The 23,200-nt window shown below is 40.7% G+C and overlaps 3 protein-coding genes across 8 annotated transcripts; 2 read left to right on the top strand and 1 right to left on the bottom strand.

The window, feature by feature from the left end:
• Nucleotides 1-85: 85 nt before the first annotated feature.
• Nucleotides 86-6,119, top strand: hexdc (hexosaminidase D). Of its 2 annotated transcripts, none has more exons than XM_023340749.1 (12): nucleotides 86-120; nucleotides 1,293-1,381; nucleotides 1,455-1,570; nucleotides 2,463-2,550; nucleotides 2,631-2,795; nucleotides 2,874-3,057; nucleotides 3,193-3,264; nucleotides 3,990-4,188; nucleotides 4,404-4,565; nucleotides 4,639-4,746; nucleotides 5,511-5,600; nucleotides 5,689-6,119. In XM_023340749.1, exons 2-12 carry the CDS (start codon nucleotides 1,298-1,300, stop codon nucleotides 5,858-5,860), a joined length of 1,440 nt encoding a protein of 479 aa, XP_023196517.1. In that variant the 5' UTR covers nucleotides 86-120; nucleotides 1,293-1,297; the 3' UTR covers nucleotides 5,861-6,119. The 2 variants fall into 2 exon arrangements, with proteins under 2 accessions (XP_023196517.1, XP_005809678.1); XM_005809621.2 differs by having other exon boundaries at nucleotides 87-279.
• On the bottom strand, nucleotides 6,033-12,200 carry c10h17orf62 (chromosome 10 C17orf62 homolog). 3 transcript variants are annotated; one of them, XM_023340752.1, is made up of 6 exons: nucleotides 12,062-12,200; nucleotides 7,952-8,039; nucleotides 7,791-7,832; nucleotides 7,535-7,705; nucleotides 7,281-7,425; nucleotides 6,033-6,802 (listed from the first exon to the last, which is right to left on the bottom strand). In XM_023340752.1, the coding sequence occupies exons 1-6, from the start codon at nucleotides 12,161-12,163 to the stop codon at nucleotides 6,676-6,678; spliced, it is 675 nt and encodes a 224-aa protein (XP_023196520.1). In that variant the 5' UTR covers nucleotides 12,164-12,200; the 3' UTR covers nucleotides 6,033-6,675. The 3 variants fall into 3 exon arrangements, with proteins under 3 accessions (XP_023196520.1, XP_005809692.1, XP_023196521.1); XM_005809635.2 differs by lacking the exon at nucleotides 12,062-12,200 and adding an exon at nucleotides 9,651-9,786; XM_023340753.1 differs by lacking the exon at nucleotides 12,062-12,200 and adding an exon at nucleotides 8,150-8,226.
• Nucleotides 11,569-23,175, top strand: narf (nuclear prelamin A recognition factor). 3 transcript variants are annotated; one of them, XM_014472732.2, is made up of 12 exons: nucleotides 11,569-11,826; nucleotides 12,314-12,395; nucleotides 12,486-12,551; nucleotides 13,328-13,456; nucleotides 13,539-13,671; nucleotides 14,509-14,643; nucleotides 15,984-16,102; nucleotides 18,663-18,792; nucleotides 20,158-20,230; nucleotides 20,352-20,489; nucleotides 21,100-21,257; nucleotides 22,253-23,175. In XM_014472732.2, exons 2-12 carry the CDS (start codon nucleotides 12,339-12,341, stop codon nucleotides 22,498-22,500), a joined length of 1,386 nt encoding a protein of 461 aa, XP_014328218.1. In that variant the 5' UTR covers nucleotides 11,569-11,826; nucleotides 12,314-12,338; the 3' UTR covers nucleotides 22,501-23,175. The 3 variants fall into 3 exon arrangements, with proteins under 3 accessions (XP_014328218.1, XP_023196518.1, XP_023196519.1); XM_023340750.1 differs by having other exon boundaries at nucleotides 12,214-12,395; XM_023340751.1 differs by having other exon boundaries at nucleotides 12,209-12,395.
• The last annotated feature ends 25 nt before the right edge of the window (nucleotides 23,176-23,200 follow it).

Below are 23,200 nucleotides of genomic sequence, written 5' to 3'. Positions count from 1 at the left end.
CCCAACTTCCTGCTAGCGCTTGTGTCGGCCCACCCCATTGGCTCTCCTAGCAGAGAAAGCCTTGCTGTCATTGGTCCACGTGCAAAGTAGTTCCGCTGCAGCCAGAGGAAGCAAACAGAGGTTTGATTTTTAAGCTGAGGGCTCCTTTCTTGACTAATTTAGCTCTTTGAACCACACACGCTCCAATATTAAACGCCTTGCACGGAGCTCGCATTTTATCAGAGAGTTTTCTTAAACTGGCTGGCAAGCCTCTTAGACATATAGGTGCTACTTGACAAGGTAGGTTATACTGACCGGAAATAGAAAAGGAAGCGGACCTTTGATGTATGTCTGCATTTGGGTCTAACCCGTATGCTTCTATATTCTTTTCCTGAAGAAATTCTTTATTACCAATGAATTTAACTTATCATATATATATATATATATATAATATATATGTGTGTAAGTATATATATATACTTACACATTGTCATTAATTATGGATATAAATACACAGAAAATGACCCAGGCTTTTGTATGATACCATTTGATTGAACTAATTTTTTTTTCTAAACATCATTTCCATTTATTTAACAATCTGACCCCAAATTGTTATAAAATATAAGGACTCTATAAGCGATCTCCTGCTACAGATGTTATTTATTGTAGTCACGTGACAAATTTCCCTACGGTGGACTATGAGCATTTTGTAGAAAATTATTTTAAAAATACTTTGTCAGAGCGGGTGTAAAGTCCAATACGGAAACCCAGTAACGTCAAAAACGCGAACTGTTTCTTGCGTCGTTTACGGCTTTGGGTCGGGTCCCATCTTTTACCTTCTTGTTTCTCTTATTGTTTCTTCCGCTTTGTTCTCATTAACTAACAATTTCTCACCATGCGCATAAACTATTATTTGCCAGTTTTCTTTGTAGGTCATTATTTTTTCATTAACTGTGGATCATAAACAGTCATAAAAAAGCTCACATCTCATGTCTAACATAAATTGTATGTTATGTTCAAATAGTACTGTATTTCACTCTGTTTCGGTGCTGAACTCCGTACGGAACAGTTTCTTGAGTCATAAAACCACACTTCCATACTGAAAAATACTTCCATCACTGACTGTATTTCACATTTAAAAGTGCTGGTAAGGTATTACCCAAACAACCGATGTAAAAGGGCAAAATAACACGTATCCAGTACAAAAAGTGTGTTCACAAACATATTGTTGCGCGTTTATTACAAGTTAAATTTTCACACATAATCAACATGCAAGGCACTCGTTAAGAATGCCTGGACACATTTTTCTGCAGGCGGAATGAATCCACCGTGGCCCAAAGGAAAGAAACTGGTCCACTTGGATTTGAAAGGCGCCCCGCCACGGGTTGAATACCTTCACAGGGTGAGCCTTCTCGTTCTTCTGGCATTCGCACACCTGCTCAGTCGTTCCTGCTCACTGTGCTCCACCTCCTCAGCTGATCGAGCTCTTCTCTCGGCTGGGAGTGGACGGCCTGCTGGTGGAGTATGAGGACATGTTCCCCTACGAGGGAGAGCTGCAGCTCCTGCAAGCCACAGCGCAGCCCGCTTACAGGTGCAGATCAGGGTGTGACTGGATCCACACAGCTTTTTTTTATATCTGTCTTATAATTTCATATAGTAATCATTGCCGAAACGATTCATCGGATTAATCGCGATGAGTAGGGTTGCTGGAACAATCGTCAACTAATTTAGTAATCGATTAATCGTTTACTGGAGTATACAGACTCAAAGAAAACCACTCAGAGCAGTAATTAAACCAGAACCTCACTAAATATGTATAAACATTTTGCAATAAAAATAGAAACGCTTTTGTCTGCAAATGTGTAGCCACATTTCTTCAAGTGGCATAGTTTCAGCTTCACCCTGTTCAAATCCCCTAAAGGAATTGGAACGGACAATGAAATGTTTACTTTCTTATTTAAAACAAAATTTAATTCTTTATTTTCATTTTTTTCCATGCAATGTGCTAATTTTTCAATCCGATTAATTGACTAATAATCAGAATAATTGCTAAATTAATTGATTACTAAAGTAATAGTTAGTCGCAGCCCTGATAACAAGCAGCCAATTTCATGTAACTTCATAACACATTGCAAAAGTTAAAAGTTCCTTGTGTTTTGTCATGTTACAAATCAAATTTTAGTGATTTTATTAAAGTTATTATACGATGTAGACAAATAGAGTAGGGTAAGGTTTTTTTTGTCAGAAAACTGGCTTGAATAATGAAATTCACATTGTTATCTTACTGATAAATAGCACTGAAAATGTTTCCTTCCACCTCACAGTTCTGCTCTTACTTTAGGGTTTTTATTAGTCAATAAAAAAAAAGCTTATTGCTGCAGCATGACAAAATATGGAACAGCTTAAGTAAATTCTTTAATCGTGGTTTGCTAGCCAGTATTTCATACCTTCATCACTTCACCGATGTCGTGTCGTGTTTGTAGCCGAGAGCAGGTGCTGTCCATTCAGGAATCTGCCAAAGCAAGAGGCATGGAGGTGATCCCACTAGTGCAGACTTTTGGACATATGGAGGTGTGGCAAACCCTTCAAATTGTCTCTTTAAATTGTATATTCTGAAGTTGTTTAAGCTTTTAATCTCCCCCTTGGCGTAGTTTGTGCTGAAGCACAGGCCCCTGTGGCCCCTTAGAGAGGTCCCTCACTGCGTTGGCACCCTTAATCCCCACAAAGAGGAAGGAGTCAAGCTGGTGATGGAGATGCTGAGGCAGGTGGTTGAGCTGCATCCACATCTAAGAACAGTCCACATAGGGGCAGATGAGGTAGGAGTCTTCCTATGGTTGGAGGCTTTAAGCTCTCTGTCTTTGTCTCATACGTGTTCCCGTTTTAAATACTTTAAGGTTTACACTCTTGGAGAAGGGGAGGACTCCAAGCTTTGGCTGGCTTCAACCAGTCACTCAGTGGAACATCTTTTCCTCCGTCATGTGACCAAAATTGCCAAGGCTATTAAAGAGGCGTGGCCTGACATGAATATCATAATGTGGGATGACATGATGAGAGACATGAGCCACGACACGTTGAAAGGTGAGGAGGAAACGCTCCGTCCAAATCAGCCAATCACCAACATCTCAAATGCTGTTGGCTGTATTTTCCTCTTCAGTCCATGTGATTGGACATGTCTTCATTTAAACCCTTCTTGGTTTGATTCCCCCATGACAGCAAGTGGATTAGTAGGTCTAGTTCAGCCTATGTTATGGGACTACACCCCAAACCTGGACGTGGATAAAACTGGTAAGACACTTCTCCTGACGCTCCTCAGAATCATGAGTTTAGTGTTCCTTAAACTTTTATCTTTCAAATTCTCTAATTGGAGCAATGAAGAAATCTCCACCACCAAGTTAGAACTGATAACAGAGAATGCATTAACACCAGCCCTGTTTGGTCCGCTTTAATCTAACAGTTGTCTTGAAAGTCCAATTTGTTTGTGGAGGTGTGAACACACAATCAGCTGAACCAAACCTACGTCTTGGTTCAGTTGAAGTGAACTCTGGTGATGTTCAGATGTATATATGAATGTGAATTGGATGGCTAACACAGGAAGTGGACTACGGTGTAGACCATTCTGGGTAAATACAAACAAACAATTGTCCGAATCTAGTGCTAGCAGGGGAAATAGCCAGTAGTCTTTTACCAAAGACAAAAGAGAAATCCTACAACCGCTAAAATCTGATGCTACTTGATTTTTGTTTAAATTTCGTGAAGAAGGAAGTTGAGGTCAGTGTCTTCTTCAGAGGTTTTCGTGTTGTTTGAAAAACCTGTGCCCCCAATCTGTGAAAGTAAGAAAACGTAACTAATGTTGCCAGTTTGGCTCGTAATCGAACCGGGTCTACCGAACTATCTGGTACGAAAACATTGCAAATGAATGAAAACGTTTTCAATTTAGTTTTAATTTAGATTTTTACGGTCAACTGAACTCCATTGACGCCTCGAATCAAACATTCCTGACTGTGTTTTAGTGTCTTTGCTGGAGAAGTACCATGGCGCTGGTATGTCCGATCTGTGGGCAGCCAGCTCCTTCAAAGGCTCCACTTCGGTTCACACCTGTGTGACCTGCACCCAAAGACACGTGGATAATCACCTGCAGTGGCTGAAGGTGGCTGCTTCTCTGTCTGCTGCCATTAACATGAGGGGCATCGCCATCACAGGCTGGCAGCGGTAAGAATCAGAGGAAGTGGTTCGGAAAAATATCTACACCTCCTTACTCACGTTTTGCCAAGAGACAAGCAAAGAATTTGATGTGTCTTATTGCATTGCTCTGACATAAAATTCCAATAAAATATGTCCTTGTGGCTGGGAGTTGACAAAATGAGAAAAAAAAATTCTCAGTTCTCGATTTTCTAATTCAGTATTTCCCTTTCTCCCACCAACAGGTATGACCACCTGTCTGTACTGTGTGAGCTGCTTCCCGTGGCTCTCCCCTCCCTAGCATCCTGTCTACAGACACTTAACCATGGAGAATTCAGCACTGAGGCTCACAGAAACGTAACAGAGATGCTGGGAGTGTCTTCAGTGGAGATGGAAGCCATGGAGAGGTGAGGGCCAACACCGGTTTAGCAAACAACGAGGTCCGACTCTACGTCAAGAGTTTCTCTGTGTGACTTTCAGGACTTCCACTGGCGAGTCACTGTTCCCAGGCAGGAGGCTGGCAGAATTAATCGTTGAGATAAATTCGCTGCTCAACGCAGAAGATTTAAGATTTTTTGAAAGCAATATGTAAGTTGTCTTCAGTTTTCGCGGGAATTTGCTTTGTCGTTTTGTCAAGAATATTGTTGTTCATCAAACAAGAAAGCGACGTTTAATTTGTCTCAGAAGTCATAATGTGAAATAACTTCCCACTGCAAACACAGAGGGACTATAACAATGTGTTTACCTGCATTTTATGCTTTCAAACATTGTAGCAAGAATTTTGATGAAAAAAAAATTTGTACAATACTATGTATTACAAGGGAATTGATAAGTTACATAGCAAAAGCGGAGGAAAAAATGGTTGCTTACTGGAACTTATACAGTAAGAAACTGCTTACTTTTTCAATTCATGCAGCCGCCATTTTGCTGTTGGCGTCTGTGAGGAAACTGTAATTTTCCGAGTTAGTATTCCAGTTGATTTCTGCTGAATTTAATTTGGAGAATCTCATCTTCCTACTACAAATGTGAGCTACCGCTAGCATTCGGCTAGCTTAGCTTACAATAAACGCAGATTTCAGTCGAAACTACAACATGGTTAATCTGCTTTCGGTACCTCAAATCTACAAACAGTAATAAAAAAACAGCTTTACTTCTAAACTCCACAAAATAGCTGCTCCCACCATAAAACAAGGCCAGTGTTTACATCTTTATGCTAAATAGACTCTAACCTTAGCTTCAGTACGTGTTGAGAAAATGGTTTTCAATTCAGTGAACTTTCCTTTAACATGTTTAGAGCTGGACAATTTCTCTTCTTCTCTACATTTGAAGAACCGTTTGTTGTGCTTTTATAGGTTTGTAAGGGGTTGGTTCAGTCCGTACCACAGACAGAGGAAGATGGTGAACCCGTTAAACTCCATGCACATTCACAACCAAGCCTCACTGTAAGCATTTTAAATGGTTGGAACGGTGACGAGCGGTTGCTCCGTCTAGTCTAGCTTATTGTTTGGCTTCTCTCTGGTTACGTCTCAGGTACTTGGACACATTACAGAAGATGGTGGAAGCCGTGAGAAAAGAGATGGTACATTTTTATCCAGACTCTACGGCCGATGAGTGGATCGAAGAACACGCCAGCCCTGTAGCGGCTCCACTACAGCGGATTATTGATGCCATCCCGGCCTGTGTAAAGGAAATGGTGCCATGAAAAGATTCGAGGCTCATTTCAGCTTTAGCATTGGACTATCTGGGATTACAACTTCCAAACATGAATGCTAAGCTAACAGAATGCTAGTGGTTGCTTATGTTTCTTTTTCTGCGTGATTCTGCATCTCCATGCAAGTTGATGTGAGCGGAGATAAGTGTATCAAAGGAAAGAGGAACGTCAAGTTTTGTTTATCCAGAAATGAAAGATGAACAAATTGAAAAGCAAATGAATACGACAAAATAAAAACCATTCAACCTTTCTAGAATACTCATTTCTTGTTTGTTCTTTTTGTAGGCATTACCATCAGAAATTATTAAACTAAAAAAAAACACATAACATACAAAGTCTTTGGTTCGCACAAAAACGTTTTAAACGTCAATATGAAGTAACAACAGACCTAATCGTGTCACCAGGAATAAGTTCCTCATGCTCAGTTATGTCTTGCACATGCATTCCTTGGACACGGAGTAGGAGAACATTCAAGAAGGTGGATCTGAGCTGGGTTAGTCCAGGAAACCGTGGGAAAAGGCACTTTCCATCGTCTCCCAAACAAAGAATTGTTATCTCAGCAGGGAGCAACACTAGATCCATAATCTAACTTGTGCTCTTAAACAGTAATTAGTTCAGAACGCATAATCTTTGCGGAAACCACAGTGTGTGAAGCATTATTTAGGGTAAAAGGCATAAACAAAACAAGGGAATAATGGTCAGAATGTGTGACTAGCCTCATTCTCTGCAATGTCTGCATTGTAGTGATGGCTTAAGTTAACTGGCCCCAAGATACACTGGGAAGGCATGTTCCATATAGTCTAGAGTCAGTCTGCCTCATTATCCGAGTCCGTGCTGTCGTCCTCTCCGTAGTCTTCGTAATCCTGCTGCTTCCGCTGCGTCTGATCCAGTCTCAGGAAGCGCTTCAACAGTGAGGCCACCACCTCGACGTCACTGCAAGGCAACACATAGAACCAGGTCACCGATGGTTCCTGGAACTCCATCACAACTTTCATAACCAAATTCAATGGCGTTTTTACACTCAATTAGCAAAAGCATGTATGTATGTATGTACATAAAGGGTTATGTTCACCTCATTCAGCTCGACTGAATGAGCCCTAAAGATCTTGTCAAGTGTTTATATTTCAAAACAGAACGGCATACAGTGAATTTATGCATCCCACACCGGACTGATCGGACAGTTTCTCGCCATCTTTTTTCCTATGCGTCAACTGACGCACCGCAACGCCCTCTTAGGGATGACGGCCAAACTACAACACTAAAAGAAGATCTAAGCAGAGCTTATTAATTAATCGATTGGCACTAGTTTTAATCAAATCAACAGTTAATGGTAAGTCGATTAATTGTTTGCGTCCCTATTATTTACAGAGACATATGTTGGATTTCCTTTTATTTCCTGCTGATGGCCTACCTACGTCCTCCCACGGTGGCACTCTGGGTGAGGGGGTAGGAGATGCCAGCTGCCAACCTCAGCATCACATGATAACCCTTCCCCAAGTATCGGACCCTCTCCTCCTCGACACAAATGTCACAGAGCTGCGTCAGGTCCAGGACGACTGAAAGAGAGAGAGAACGCGATGAGGTCCAGAGCTGTTGTGTGACGTCCTCACACTAATGGAGTCTTCCGTTCCACCCAACCACCCAACACTTAGTGGTTTCACTGACTTCTCTCCTGTCCTCTCCTCCACATTGTCAGCACCAGAGCATACAGGCTGACGGTCTTGAGCTCTACCAGTTTCCTGGTCTTGTCGAACACGGCCTCCTCCCAGTCCTCCATGTTCTGAAGGGCCACAAACAGGCAGCCTGCAACGTAGAAGAGCTTCCACGGGACGCTGTCTGCGACACGCAAAGCAGAGAGCAACAGTGAGGAGTCAGTCGTTGCTTTGGGCAAACATGGGACAATTGAGTTGAGTTTCCATACCCGAGCTGTAGTACGCAGCCGCCAGCCCTGCAGAGGCTATACCTGCAAAGCGAAAGGTTTGGGATTCTGAAGAGAAACTTAAAGGGAAACTCCAAAGTGCTTGTAGGTTTTAAGGAAGTCAACTGGATCACTTGATCAAAAAAAAACAAACACAAACTTACCGACGAGAAGAGACCATGAGCGGATACCAGGAGATCTCTTGAGGTGGAGCAGAGTGGGACTGTTTGTCTCTACTGTCATGTAGCCCATCTGAACAGAGGCAGAAATGTTAGAGATTATGAGATTTCCTGGTTTAAAACTATTACCAAATAAAAGTAAAGTGTTTTTGTGACCTGGTGTTGTATGTGTGATTAAATTACATTGCTATACTAAGCCAGTCCAAGACTCCTTAAGGCAGGGGTGGGCAATCCTGGTCCTCAGGGCCGGTTTCTTGCAACTCTTAGATGTCTCCCGGGTCCAACACACTTGAATCCAACAGCTGAATCACCTCCTAAGTGCAGTCAGGTTCTCCTGCTAATGACCTCATTATTTGACTCCGGTGTGTTGCAGTAGAGATACATCTAACAGTTGCAGGAACCGGCCCTCGAGGCCTGGAGTTGCCCACCCCTGCCTTAAGGTAACTTATGAAAAATATGTTTTTGTTTTTACATCTTTAGAGAGTGTAACAGCAGACTTGAAAGACTTCAATTTCTTCATAAACAAAAGGGACGATAGTGGCGATGTTGGTGGGCATTTGTCCCGCAATCTTAAATAAAATCTTCATAGTAATCTTGTGCGCTGATCCACGGGTGCACAAGACTGTCAGTGGACAGCCTGCTGCTGCTGCTGCACCAGCACTTTGCAGTGCAGCGTCACCACCTTTGGACGCCTTTCGGCGTTGAAAAGGAGAAAATGCAACATAAATGTGTGGTTGCTGTTATGTGCGAGCATTTATCTTTAGACTCCAATGATCTACAGAGGCTCAACTTCCATCTGGCATGCACATCTAAAATATCTCAACAATTATACTGCAGTTACAGTACTAAATGCTACTAAATGTCTAAAATTGTCCAAATCATATGTTGTTTGCGCTGGTTTCCTTTAACAGGAAGCCATTTCATTCATTCTGTTCGCCTTCTCTCAATCTCAAGCATGTTTGAGGTTCGGCTCATAAATGATTAACAACCTTTCACGACAGAAACACTTGTTGCGGATATTCATCTCGCTGGCATTAGCTGCTTTTTAGACCATTTTTCCAACATTTCCACCAATATAAATCCAAAAGTCTGTCACTTAAATAAAAAGTAGCAATAATAACTTACTGTAGTTTTCTGGTATTTACGCAAGATACTAAGTATTAAGTATTCTAAGCTCATTTTCCACTTGTTAGGAAGGAGCTTTATAATGAAGAAGCTGGTGGCTGAGCTGTTCTACTCCAAGCTGAAGTGACTTCCTGTTTCACCACAAATCTGCAACACTCCCTAAATTAAAACGTCTTCAAGCCGACAGGAAGCTGAACAATTTATAGGACTGTACTTCTTTGCAAATACACTCATTTTAGCAACGAGGTTTTCTTGGTGTAAATCAAAGTTTCTTTAGAACATATTTATGAATATATATTACATAATGTGTATATGAGGCACAAACTGCTTTGTCATTTCAACCCACTTAGCAGCAATATTGTCAAGAAGCGGCAACAGCATAAACATATCTGTCCTCATATGTGTTTCTTTACTGCTGGATGACCTGAGCCATAAACTGAAGCTGAAACATGAAAGAAATGTTTTCAATATGAAGAATATTGATGAGCTCTCCATTTCATCAACTCACACCAGCAAAGACAAACAAATGCAGCCATTTTATATTTTTGTCATTCTTTACCTTAATTTTTTTTTTCTTCCGTAAACTTTAGTCCTTGTAGATTTAAAAAGAAACAGCAATTACACGATAAAACGTGCACCACATCACTGAACTACGAGGAAGTTGAATTCATGTTTGTCGCAACAACCGTCTTGAATGGGCGACTCTTCCTTCCTGGTTTCGTGAACTCTGATTGGTTGCGCTCAGCTGAGCTGCCTTTCAAAATAAAATCTGAAAAGATGGCTCTGCGCAGCAGCGCTTCCCGACGTCTTCACAAACTCGTGGTGTTGGAGTAATTTGCATTTATCAAATCAAATTGTAAACGTTTTGATCGTAGATTGTATTTTCGATCATTTGTACAATAAATACAGATGGAAAAACGTATTGGTAAAGCGCAAAGTGAAAGATGCGGGAATGAATTTCAATCTGCCTGTCTGTATAAATATGTTCCATCGTGATTGAATTCATAAAATGAAAACACAAATTATTGTGTCACAGTGTGTGGTTGAAGCACGGCCAAAATGCAGAGAGCCACTCTACATCAAACTTATAGGTTTTGAAACAAGGCAAAGATAACAAGGAGCGTGACTTTCTCAGCTCTGAATTTGGGAATTTGGACTCTATAAACAGATTGCTTTCCAGTAATATTTCTATATGTTGGTTGGTAATAATTAGAGTTCGAAGCCAGTCTGTGATTTGCTCTGGAAAAAACAAACTGACAACATGGAAAGCAGTGGTGTAACTAGAGCACACTGCACATTGTGCTGTTATAAAAAAAACAAAAAACTTTTTTATAAAAGATTTTTTTTTATCTTTTATAAAAAATGTGCACACACTGGTCCGCAATAAAATCTATATTCTGCCAGGTAAAGACAATGACAGAACATGTAACATTGCAATGTTCTGAAATAATATCAGATACACTGACACGTGTCTACAAAAACTCATCGTTTTACACAAACATTGACTCAAAAATCACAACAAATGATACATATACGAGGTTTTGAGTGGATTTTTTAAAATGTATTTTGATGTTTTTTGATAGATAAATATTATTAAGCTAGCTTTAGAATTGTTTTACATACAATCAAATAAGGTCAACCAGATAATGTATTTTTAGAATCAGACTTAGGAAAGCGTTTCCTAAGTCTGTCCTAAGTATGACTTAGGCTTTTCTGCACTTTAAGTTTAGACAATACTTCAAACCACAAGATCTACATGAAATCGGGGATTCTTGAGACAAGGGACAAAATGGGTTAAAATTTTCCCCTAAAATAATGTAAATATTCCGCAAGCTTATGTATTCAAATATGATATATAATGTTTTGGAAATGTACAGATGCTAAGGTGCAAGCTCCCAGTTGCAAATTATATTAAATTAAATAGACACAAAATGATATTTTATTGTATATTTTATTCAGATTATGTGCTTTGTCCAGCAGACATGTTTTGTCCCTCTTCTCAAGTGATAAAACATGTCCCTTGAGAACATGTTTAATATTGTTAATATTACAGTAGCACTGTAATATTAACAATACTAATGCTAAGCGGAACCGATCAAGAAATGGTTTCGGCTTTTTATGCAATTTATAATCACGCATTTATATTTGTTTTTTTTGTTTGTTTTTTTTTGCAATACATTTGTAACTTATTTTGCTTCTTAAATATTTGTCAAGTTTTTTATTATTTTGTTAGTTGTGGTTTGGGGGGATTGCTATTTTTAACGTGTTTAAAAACAGAGAAATTGGGTTGGTAGACTTGTCTTCATGTTTCTCATGTACCATGACGTTTTCGAGCAACAAACTAAGATAACATTCGACTGCTAATTCTCGTTTAATGGTCTCAATATCTTTTGAATTTTCTGCTTCGCGAAACCACCGACTATTTTGAAAGGCTCATGTCGCAGCTTCCGGCTGCGTGACGCCTACCGACGTGCGCATGCTCCAAGGACGGTCCGGGCGCACAATGGAGGTGGACGTACATAAGCACGAACGGCGGGGTAAATATGAGGTATAAGAACCACGAAGGTGCGGGTTTAGCAGGGGCAGTGACGCCGTCCCAATACGGGGTTTTTTAGAGACGCAGCGCTGAGTTCCGGCAGAGTTTAACAACCAAACAGTGTCGGTGCTGCGGTCCTTCTTCTTCTTCTCTCCCCCTGCTTGTCCTCTGCGGGTTTCCACGTCTTTGTGCTGAAGCGGTGAGTTGTTGCCTCAACATTCAGCCTGGCCGACTTACAGCGTTGTTACTAACAATCATTTGAACGCTTTAAGGCTTTTTCCGTGCGGCCTAAATCGCTTTAAACCCCTTCAGCTCACAAGACACGACGTTTAGTCAATAAACGTGACGCATTATTGTTGTTAAAGCCACTTTGGAGCGTCACTACTTGAGCTAAAGTAAATGTGCTGCTGTTTTAGGTCACACGGGAGGCTTACCTCACTGCAAGTCATTAACGGTGTCACGTAACGCCTCTGTTGTGGTTTGTGTATACAATTACCGTGATGATGATTAATGCCCATTGTGAGTTTTCCCAGCATTAAGAGGAGCTGTTCTGGTTCTGATAAGCTGGCTGTCTGTGATAGGACAGAAGGGGGACGCGAGGGTGGGGCCCCCAACAGAAAACACGCAGCACCCCGCGAGGAAATGAGCTAATGCGTCTGCTTCCACCTCTGGTCGGTCTCTCCCAGCTCGGAGATAAATGAGGAGGGGAAAATGTCAGGAGTCAAGATAGCGCAGCGCAAGGAGAAGTGTGAAAACTGCACCAAACAGGTAGGATTTTTGGCTAAAAACGAAATGATTCCATGCAATTGGTTTGGAAATGGGTTTTTATTTTTTGTTTTAATTGTTTGCAAAATGCAGTGCAACAAGAAACAAGGTGAAGACGGGGCCAGCTCTGGCCCAGAGAGCGAGGAAGTCAATGGACAGGTAGGGACTGCTTATTTAACTCTTCACTGGTTCCTCAAGTTTTCAGTAAAATGCTCATTCAGTTTTATACAGTGAAGCGGAAGGACATTGTGTGAATGGTGTGTAAGCCTGTCATAACCAGTTAATTGCATGATAAATCAAAAAGAGCTCAATAGTTTCCATTGTGGTGATTGATTTTTATTAAAAAACTTTTTTGAAGGGCAGTTTTGTTTACAGCGACGTCATAATCCATTTAACTTTTGGTTTCAGTTGTGTGTGGTTTTTATTTCCTTTTTATTTAGTGTTTTTGGAAATGTAAAATGTCTTCCAGATCCTGTGTGAAGTGCTCTGCACAAAATTAAAGTTTATTAGCCTTTGAGAGGGCATACTTGGGTTATGTCGCCATTATCAGGATAACAGTTTAAAATTGTGTCAAAGCGACAATATTATCGTTTATCGCGATAACTTCTGGGATAATTTATTGTCCAGCAAAATTTGTAATCGTCACAGTCCTAATGGTTCAGAGTGATGGGGAGTTTTAGCTCTTCGACACATTTAAAAAAAAAAAAAAAAATCATTTGTGAAAGATTGTAAAAACAACACGTCGTCTTCCTTCCACTTTAGGATTATGCCTAACTTTGAGTGGCTCTATTGTATAAATTCTCTATTAATCACGTTGATATTTGCTGCTTTGACGAGAAGTAAGTTCACGGGGTGGGAACACTTTTACCAGGCACTGCAGGAGCTTCAAGATGCCAAATGAAGTAAATGAGTTTGAGACGCTTTCGTTGCTGCAGTTGATCGAAGGCCCCCGGTTGCTGCTGAGTGCCTGTCTCTCCTGTGACGGCTGCCTCTCCGACGAGGAGACCCTGAAGATTTCCCAGCAGAACCTGGAGGAGGTGGAGCGAGTCCTGGCCCTCAATAAGGTGCGTCTCACACGGGCGCGCGCCGCATGAAGCGTCGAACAAGAAAGCCGAGACAGCTGGGTGTCGTGTTGTGTTTTGGCAGAAATGCGACACATCGAAGCACAAGGCGGTGGCGGCGTCGGTGTGTCCGCAGTCGCTGCCTTTCTTTGCCGTCCAGTTCGGCTTGGACATTAACGAAGCCGCCCGCAAGCTCTGCAGTTTCCTCAAGAGTATCGGTGAGCTGATCCGAGACGTCCTGTGGGGTTTTCTTCTTGATTTTTAATTTTTTTTTTTCTTCAAGTGCTTGATTTCTATATAAAGTCTTTGATATTCAAACTGCACAGTTTTGTTATACAGTGCAAGCTAATGTTTGATTAAAAGCCTATGTTTGGAAAATGCTACTTACAGTTGGAGCTAGCTGTTTTCACACACCTAATCAGACGTTTTTTGTTTGTTTTTTGTCTCTGAAGTTAAATCCGACTTTACGTTTCTTGTTTTGGGTCAATTAGAATTACCAAAATAATTTTTATTTGCTAAGTGCTAATAGCGTGTAAAAAATTTTGATTATTCCTATTGACTCAATGGCTTGTTGGTCTGTGCAATTGAAATAAAGGTTGGCTTCTATCTTATATGTTATACGTATTTGAAATTGGGGTATATTGTGTTAGATTATTGAACTACGTTTCAAAATTTTAAATTGTTTTATATTGTTCCTGCTGTAGGATACTGACACAGTGCACTATTAACAGTAATAAATGATTCTCTGTAGTGAATTGAAGCCGGATAGTTTTTATCACCGTCTGGTGCTGGAAAAGTTTGAAAACTAACGTTGAAAGTGCTTTAATTTTTACTGTGGCATAAAGTGTATAAACCCCGTTTATTCGGCATCTATAGGCAAAAACACTCAGGTTTTGGTTTTTGGTTTTTTTTTTCTAAAACGCACCTAAAAATATGTCCCGTACCGGAAAAAAGTCAAACATTTGTTCTTTGCTTTTTAAAATCAATTTAGTAGAAATTTGATCACGTGATTGATTTCCTCATCATGGCTTTTCGCCGTTTGTTTTTCTCTGTAGGGGTAAAGTTTGTGTTTGATACCACTGTAGCAGCCGGGTTCAGCATCTTGGAGACCCAGAAGGAGTTTATCCAGCGCTACCGCAGGAGGCACCATGACTCTCAGGCCTTACCCATGTTCACCTCCTCCTGCCCGGGTAAGCTGTCTGCCTACCTGCTGATTCTCCTCTGCATTTCTTTTCATAACACAAACTAAATTGGCCTTGTCATCTTCTTTTTTTTTTTCTATTTTGGTTTATTTTTAACTATGACGTTAAAGGGGTTTTTATGCTTCCATGAACTTTTACTCCCTGGAGCCTTGAATCTCTCCCGTTTGTTGCGTAGAATATTAAATTACAGATGCTGACTCAGAGTCTCGCTTCTTCTGCAGATACTGCCTGCGTCAGTGTTGCTGCTTCAGACAGAAAGCAAAACTCAACCGTGTTACATTTTCTACACCTTGTTTTACTTTCAGTTAAAAGTTGATGAATTTTTTTTTTTTTCTTTATTGGCTTTAAATCGGCTGCACTCTAAAACGTAAGGAAACACAGCCAAACCTCCTGGAAATGTAAAACCTTTTTAAATAAACCGCAATTATCCTAAAATCAAAAATAAAACCTGTAATTTCCTGCAATAAAAGCTATAATCAACAGCAAACTTGCAGCTTCACTTGAGTTTTTGACAAAGAAATTAAGTTGCATTTAAAGATTTTTGTTTTGTTTTTAAAAGTGGGTTCACGCTTAAACATAATATTGAAATTATCTGGATGTGTCCTAAACTGCACCTATCTTGTTTCTTTAAAACCCAAAATCTAAGAGAGTTTTTTTTAATGTTTTTGTGGGGTTTTTTTTTTCTTTTCCTATAAACAAATTCTTCAAAACATTATAAAAGGTCGGTCTGTTTTCACATGACGGCTGAAACAAACACTCTGCACTGTAAAATCTGTTGACATTAAAGAAAATCTGAAAGGTAGACAAATTTAAACTGGGAAGACCGGAACATGTTGCTGAGTAGATTTGCCTGAAACGCTTAGTAACATCATTTCATAAAACTCCACATCACAGCTCAAGATAAGTCAAAAAACTGCCGCGCTGTCATTTTTCTGGCATAAATGTGTAGCTAATGTTTCTATGGAAACGGAAATCTTCCTCGTTTCTTGCTGAAGTGTTCCAGTCTTCAGATGTTGTGTGCTAAAGAGGGACAGATTGTGTTTTAGACCAACCAAGTGCTGGTGGAGCAAGATAGGCAGCGTTTCCCTCACCACTCCCTCAGAGATAACACCGAGCGGCTTTATGGAATTAAATTTAGCTCAGAAGAACCTCACTTTTCAACAAACTTGCATTTATCTGTAGCGACGATACTGTTGGGACCGTTTCGCTTCCTTAAAAGCTGTTAGCGATTTCCAGTTGAGGTTGGGATTTAAAGAAACACGTTTTTGGATCTTTTTCTTTTTTTGTTTCTGATTGTATTTAGTCATTTTTTGTGTGCGTGTGTGCAGGTTGGATCCGCTATGCAGAACGGGTTCTGGGCAGCGTGGTCACCCCTCACCTGTGCACAGCCCGGTCTCCCCAGCAGATTATGGGCTGTCTGGTGAAAGACTACTTCTCTGAGCAACAGGTGAGAGTGCAGATCACCTGTTCCTGTCAAATATGGCGCTTTTAATCACGTCATCCTTAGGTGGGAAAAAAAAAAAAAAAAATCGTCTGTGGTTTAAGTTATCAAATTCCGCCTCCTGTGCCATTGAACAAATCAAATGAACGGTTCAACTGTCTGCGTTTTTGGTGAGGAAACCTGATATTTTCAAAAACTAAACTGTTAGAAACAATTGCATAGATCTCCACTTCCACATGTTCACTCTCGATTTCAGCGTTATAAACCACAGCAACACTATTTCCAGCTGGTTGGAGGTGTAAACCAACGTGACTGAGCACAGCTGCTGCTGATGAGTCGCCTTCTTTGTTTCAGCTTAACAATGCAATGCAATGTCAGCAGGCAACACATCCAACCACCCTGCTGCTACGGTCAATAGAGAGGGAAACTATTGCTTTTTGGCCTTAACGATTGTCCCTTTAGGATCATTATAAGTGGCATGCATGGTCGTGTTTCATAGAACATGGGGGAAACTTCTTTTCTTTTTCGTATTGCTAAATCATGTCAAAATGTTGCTTTTAAACCACGTACAAGTCAATGGAGTTGTGATTTCAGCTGAAGAAGGGAAATGCAGACTCTGACTACCACCAGTTACTTGTAAGACCTATTCTGCGTTTCAACATGGCCGCTCCTAGCACCAGCAGTAGTCAAATTTGTTGGAAACACAAGTAAGGGTGCACCTTAAATCAGTGTTGCATGTAAGCGCCTGCAACTCTAAACTGAACAAATTAAAAGTGGTGTTTGCTTATGGAAAGCAAATCCAAAAATGAGATTCATTAGAGGTTCTGCGAATAATGCTTGTGTTCGTGTTGAATTTGTGACTTCTCCGACCGGAACGTTGTCACCTCGGACCCCGAGGTGACTGGAATGCACCATTGGCCTGCTCAGGATCTTCTTTTAGAATTTTAAAGTGACTAAAGGGAGTGATACTGCCCTCTGCTGACACACTAGAGATACCAGTGTTTTCTTTTGTTTGTTTTTGAGTTGGTTTTTTTTGTTGGTTTTTTTTTCCTTTTCTGACTGAATTGACACAAATGTAAAAAGCTGGAAGAAAACAAATACGCCCAGACACTCTGAAAAGTCAAGGACCGAGGCAGAGTGAAGAAAATGTTGGAAAGGACATGTGACCGTGTTGAAACGTTCACAGCAGCAGATCATTCACCAGAGCAGGGACTCTGACGGTCAGATGTCTGCAGGGCGTGGAACCGCCTCACACCAGTTATGTGCCGAACAGTCCTGCAGCTTTTCTCCCTCCTCCTGCTGTCAGTCTGTTCTCAGCTGCTGGAATTCGCCCTGCTAGCCTGACGCTAACCCAGAGGTCGTGTTTGAGTGGAGGCCGGTTAGCTGCAGCAGGACCTCAGTGACACAAGCAGCGCTTACACAAATATTGATGCTTCTCCGCTGCGCTGCGATGTCACGATCAGCACTGGTGTGTTTCTCTATACGCAGCGCCACACATTCACACCCACAGCCGTCACCTGTGGCAACGGAGAACTGAGATACAAATCGGTTCGTAACATCCAGATAGCGTGGGATCTGTGAGACGCGGTGTATAGTGATACGCTCTGCTGTAAACAATCACTGGGTTCAAATGCCACGTAATCTGGTTACACGATCCTACCTCCTGGCCTCAGGTTGACCCACGATCTACGTCAAGTGTTGGGAATGTTCACTAAGCTGTAAAAGGTGTCCTGTAAGTCTGACAGAATGGAAAAAGATGCGGCAAAAATGACCTAGATGTTAAAAATACCAAATACTATCAGATTTAGACAGTGATGGAGACCAGGCCAGGTATATCTGTGGAGGATACATCTATGTTGTGCTGAATCTGGCTGCAAAGTAGCTACATTTTCCAGCTGTTTCTACAGTAACTACAACATTTTCAGGGAGAAATATTTGTATTTCCAGCAGGGCTGTACAATAAATCAATAATATATTATGATCAATGGCAAGAGAAAATATATCTTACAGAATATTCAAAATTCGCACCTTATTGACACTAAATGTCTAGACCAACGGAGGAACTTTGGTTTGTGTAACTTTCTGCGGTCTTAAGAGAGGGGGTCATTTGGACCCCACAAGTTTGTTTTTTTTTCACACTGTTCAAGGTCCGGTGTGGTCACAGTGACCCCGCATGCACTTTTACAAGTTTTTGTGTGTGTGGTTTTGGGCACTGGTGGTCTGACGGAACAAGCCCCCCGCTTCCTCAATGTCCGACATAGACATCGATCTCACGCCTCCTGAGCGTCGCGCGAAGACCGGTGAGGGTTAAAGTGGACCAAATGTGTCAGACGTGGCTACACTCTGACTAAACATTGGAGTAATTGGTTTTAAAGTCTACAGAGATCTGATGAAGATGCAAGAATCTGTTATCACAAAGCAAGAAAGCAGTTTTAACAGCATCATCATTTGTACTAAGCAATAACTGTGTGTCCTGTCCAGATGTCTGTTTGGGGCAAATATCTTCCAGTTCTCTTCTTATATTTTTTTCGTACTGATGTGTTTTGTTTATTTCTTTCTCCCATAGAAGCTGAGTCCAGAGAGGATTTATCACATCGTGGTGGCTCCCTGCTTTGATAAGAAGCTGGAGGCTGTCAGAGAGGAGTTTTACAACAGTCTACTGGAGACCAGAGATGTTGACTGTGTCCTCACCTCCAGTAAGAGTTTTTTAAAATGGCCTCTGGAAGATGTTTATGACTGGTTGTTGCACGCTGAAACTTTTACTCTGAAAAGGGAATGCATTTATTCTGGGTAGGTTATATTTTAATCAAACCACTTCCTCTCAGAACTTGTTTCATGTCCTTCCTACTAAAACCTGCCTTTCGCTTTCATTAAAGCCATGTTGGAAACCCAAACTTTACACAGACTCAGATAGCTGAGTACAAATGTCCACCTACCCTACAGTCACAAGACGCATGTATCTCTGTTTTTGTCCTGCTGCTTCTCCATCTGTTTGCACTAAAAGAGCCCTTCTGACATCACAGTCGATTGATTTGGATTGTTGGAGCGGTTCCAGGTGCAGCTGAACAACTCTGCCAACACATTCATCCACTCTGACCAGGAAGAACATTCTGCTCCTCTAGAAAACATCTGAGCAACGCAAGCCATTGGCTAGTGCCATGTAACCGTCACTAGTAGAAAAACCCACAGGGCCGAGTCAAGCCAGTGATATGACGGGGTATCAATGCCACATAAAATACAAATGGAACATAGTTTGCATTATTAGTATAAAGAAAATGTAAAAGGCTGGAAGAAAACAGCCTTTTGTAGTCACACAAGCTGGGGCAGTTTCCAAAACTTGATTCAGATTAAACATTGTTGTTGAGATGGAAATAATAAATGTTCATATTTTTCACAAACGCTGTATGGAAAACTTGCTGTCAAGGATCTCTGTCTGCTGAAAACCCAAAGCAGAAAGATGCTAAAACTTGAACAATTATGGTTCATATATTGCAAGTCATAATGTTATTGCAACCAATATTATTATTACAATTTTTGTCATAATGCAAAACAGTTCTAACTAAACTTTTACCTGACTGGACTCTTAAATAAAGTCATTACTACTCCTGGAAATGATGTTAACGCTAGGCTAACATTAGCATACTTCCTCTCTGTTTTGATATGACTTGTTGATATTTCCTCCCATAACTTATTTCAATGGCGTTTCAGTTTATCATGTGGAGGCTGAACTAACAGAAGTTATTTTCTGGCTCCATGAAAGTAAGAGTTTAACTTTATACTTCATAAGTATGATCAGGGCTTCTGCTTCACTAGCTACACTGAAAGCTGGTCACATGACCATTGGTGACATCATTGTACGGGATGAAAAACACGTCTACTGTTTTATCCAAAAAAAGCATCTTTTTGTGCATTGAGGTGAGTCAGGAACTCCTTAAGAAATGCCTTGCTCGTAAACCCCGAGCATTTACCAGAGATTGTGTGTATGTTTTTTGTTTTGTTTTTTTGTTTGGTAATTTTATTAAAAAAATATTTTAAGGAATGACCTAAGATTGTTCTTTCAGAGGAGATCTACCACCTGATGCAGAAGAGGAAAATATCCATGGAGCAGTTGGACTCTGTCCCACTGGATCATGTGTGAGTTCATAAACAGACAAAAGATAATACAGTTTGACCAATTAGATTTTTTTTTTAATTAAGTAGACTATGTGAACAGCTTAAAATGAGTTTGTCTTTAACTGTTTTGTGTGTTTTGCAGGCTGAGAGAAGGCGGGGACGTGGAGCTGATGAGGCACGACGGTAGAGGCTCCGAAGGTTTCCTGGAGCACGTGTTCAAACACACGGCTAAGGAGGTGTTCGCCGTCGATGTGCAGGAAATCACGTACAAAACCCTCAGGTCTGATTAATGACTGATTCACAGTTCACTACGACTCGGCCTGTCACAAAAACAAATTTTACTTGATGATAAATTGTCCCAGACAATGGCAATTCGACTCCTCTATTGACTAATGAGCTTTAATTAAAAACACAACAACCAAAAACAATGAAATGGACATAAAAAGCAAGCAGATCTGAAACCATAAATAAAATGGATTATGAAGTCTCTGTAAACTTCATAAAAATCTTATCTGCATGGAAATTATCAAGCTAATTTTAATTTATCATGCAATTAATTAATTGCTTATTCCATTAAACTATTCCACAATACAAACAAAATCTAGTTTTGCATTTTGCAAAATCGTCATGTGACGGGTTCAAACAAAGTTCTGGACAATTGTAAGATGGAGTGGAAGATCTGAAAAGTGTGGTGTGTTTGTATTGAGCCTCTCTTGAGTCAATAAGCAATAGAACCTCCTTTTTTGTAATTACAGCTGCAAGTTTATAACATTTTTTTCTACTAATTTCCCACACTTGGAGACTACAATTTCTACCCACTCTTTGTAAAATGGGCCAGTCAATTTTATTGCCTTTAAATTCTTATTCTATTTGTTGTGTCATGTTTACAGGAACCGTGACTTCCAGGAAGTGACCCTGGAGAAGGACGGGGAAACGCTGCTGCAATTTGCTGCCATCTACGGTTTCAGGAACATCCAGACGTTAGTGCACCGGATGAAGAAGGGCCGCCTGCCGTACCAGCTGGTGGAGGTGCTGTCCTGCCCTGGAGGTAAACCTCAGAGCGGCTCCGGGCCTTGTCCCCACGCAGCCGGATCTTTATAAAAACGAATGTCTCAGCCACTTTGTGAAATATATTGTACACACAGGATCAGTTTCAGAAATGTTTTCATCCACATAAATCCACCTGAGTGTTGTTTTAAACATGCCAAACCCAAAGGGGGCAGTGTAGCGCAAAGCTAAAACCTTTGTCAGCCAATCAGATTGCTTCAAAACAACCACCACTTCCTGTTAGGAATTAAGACATGGCACCAGCAGATTCATTTGTAAAACAAACAAAAAAAAAAAAAAACATTTTTGCCAGAAAACTCAGAAGTTTTGAAATAAAGTTCAGAAGTCTTCTAGAAAAAAATTTTAAACTTCTGGGTTTCAAAAGTCAACAATGTTCCACTTTTGAAACAGAACATTTCTAAAAATCAAACATTTCCACCTTTGAAACCCATAAATTTCCACATTTCTTTTTCTAGAAAATTTGAGGTTTTTTGTAGCAAATCTTTGACTTTTCAAGCTTAGACATTTTGTTGTCTTTTCTAGAAAATGTCTGATATTAATCTGAAAATCACATAAACGTACCGTTATTTTGTCTACAATCACCCTAATAACGCTGTCATATATTTGTGCAAACAGATATGTAGGTTAAGCAAACCATTGATAACGTATTGAGAGATTTGCCTACATGGTTCAACAGTAACTCTCCATCATCACCAGTTTCCTTTTGTAAAGATGACAAAAAACAGAAACGGAAATGTTATTTTGTGTTTGGCTAAGTTTTTTGTTTTTTTTTTAATTCACAAGCACCAAAATGCCGCTAAGCCCCCTAATTTTGAAAACAACTTGTACTTATTTGGGTTTACAGATTTCACATATATGTAGTTTGTTTAAATAATAGTTTTTCATGATATCATTCTGAGTTTTTGTGTGGATGAAAGACCACACACAAAAAAATAAATTAATTAAGAAAGAACCCCCATCTCGTCTCTGCTTCAGGGTGCCTGAGTGGCCGAGGTCAGGCGGAGAGCGAGGCGGGGGGCCGGGTCGATAAAGGCCTGGTTCAGCAGATGGAGGAGGTCTACATTAGCCTGCCGGTCCGCCTACCAGAACTCAACCCCGTCCTGAACAAGCTGTATCAAGACTGGCTTCACGGCCCTGACTCGGATCAGGCCAGCAAGCTGCTGCACACAGAGTTCAAAGGGCAGAGCCAGAGTAACACACAACCTCCACACATGGAGTGGTGAAAAAAACAATCTGTTTTGCAATTCTGAACCAATGAAGAAGCGAAGGAAGTGGACCATGCAGCAGAAGGAGGGAAAAAAAGGTCATTCATTCTTTTAACCACAGGGGGTCGCTGTCTGCTTTAATAAACAGAAGCCGTCCACAACAACCCACGCTTTCCATTCCAGCTCACTGCAGCGGCGCCGTCAGCATGTCGGGTTCAGAGCCACCGGAAGAATCTGTGGTAGGCCAGTTGTTATGGGAAAACGGGAACAGCTGGAGGAAGTTGGGAATTTTATCAGCATGCAGAGCAATAAGGCCACATATGGAACTGTCAAACCTGTGGGAATGCTATGAGTTTTAATATATTCCAAATCTGTCTTTCCAGTATGGAAGCTGCTGTTTTTATCTAGTGTTAAAGCTGTTTGCTTTGTCGCCGTCAAGATGACACAACAAAATGTGTGCAACATAAAGCTAACTATGCAACAGCATCTTATCTCTACAGACAGGAGATGGGGGGGAGGGCAGGGTATGAAAAGTAGTTATTTTAATTGGTACCCATGTTTTTACTTATGTCCGTTTTCTTTCAATTCCATAATCAGGCTTTTTTTTTTTTAATTAAGTTATATATTTGTATTCATGATAAACGACCAAGCATACCTGTGACATGTAAAGAACTAAAATATTCTCCAAACCAATGTTGTGATTTATTTCTGTTGCTGT

This window comes from Xiphophorus maculatus, chromosome 10 (assembly GCF_002775205.1).
Source record: "Xiphophorus maculatus strain JP 163 A chromosome 10, X_maculatus-5.0-male, whole genome shotgun sequence".
Classification (NCBI taxonomy): Eukaryota; Metazoa; Chordata; class Actinopteri; order Cyprinodontiformes; family Poeciliidae; genus Xiphophorus; species Xiphophorus maculatus.
This window is presented reverse-complemented; position numbering and strand designations above follow the sequence as displayed.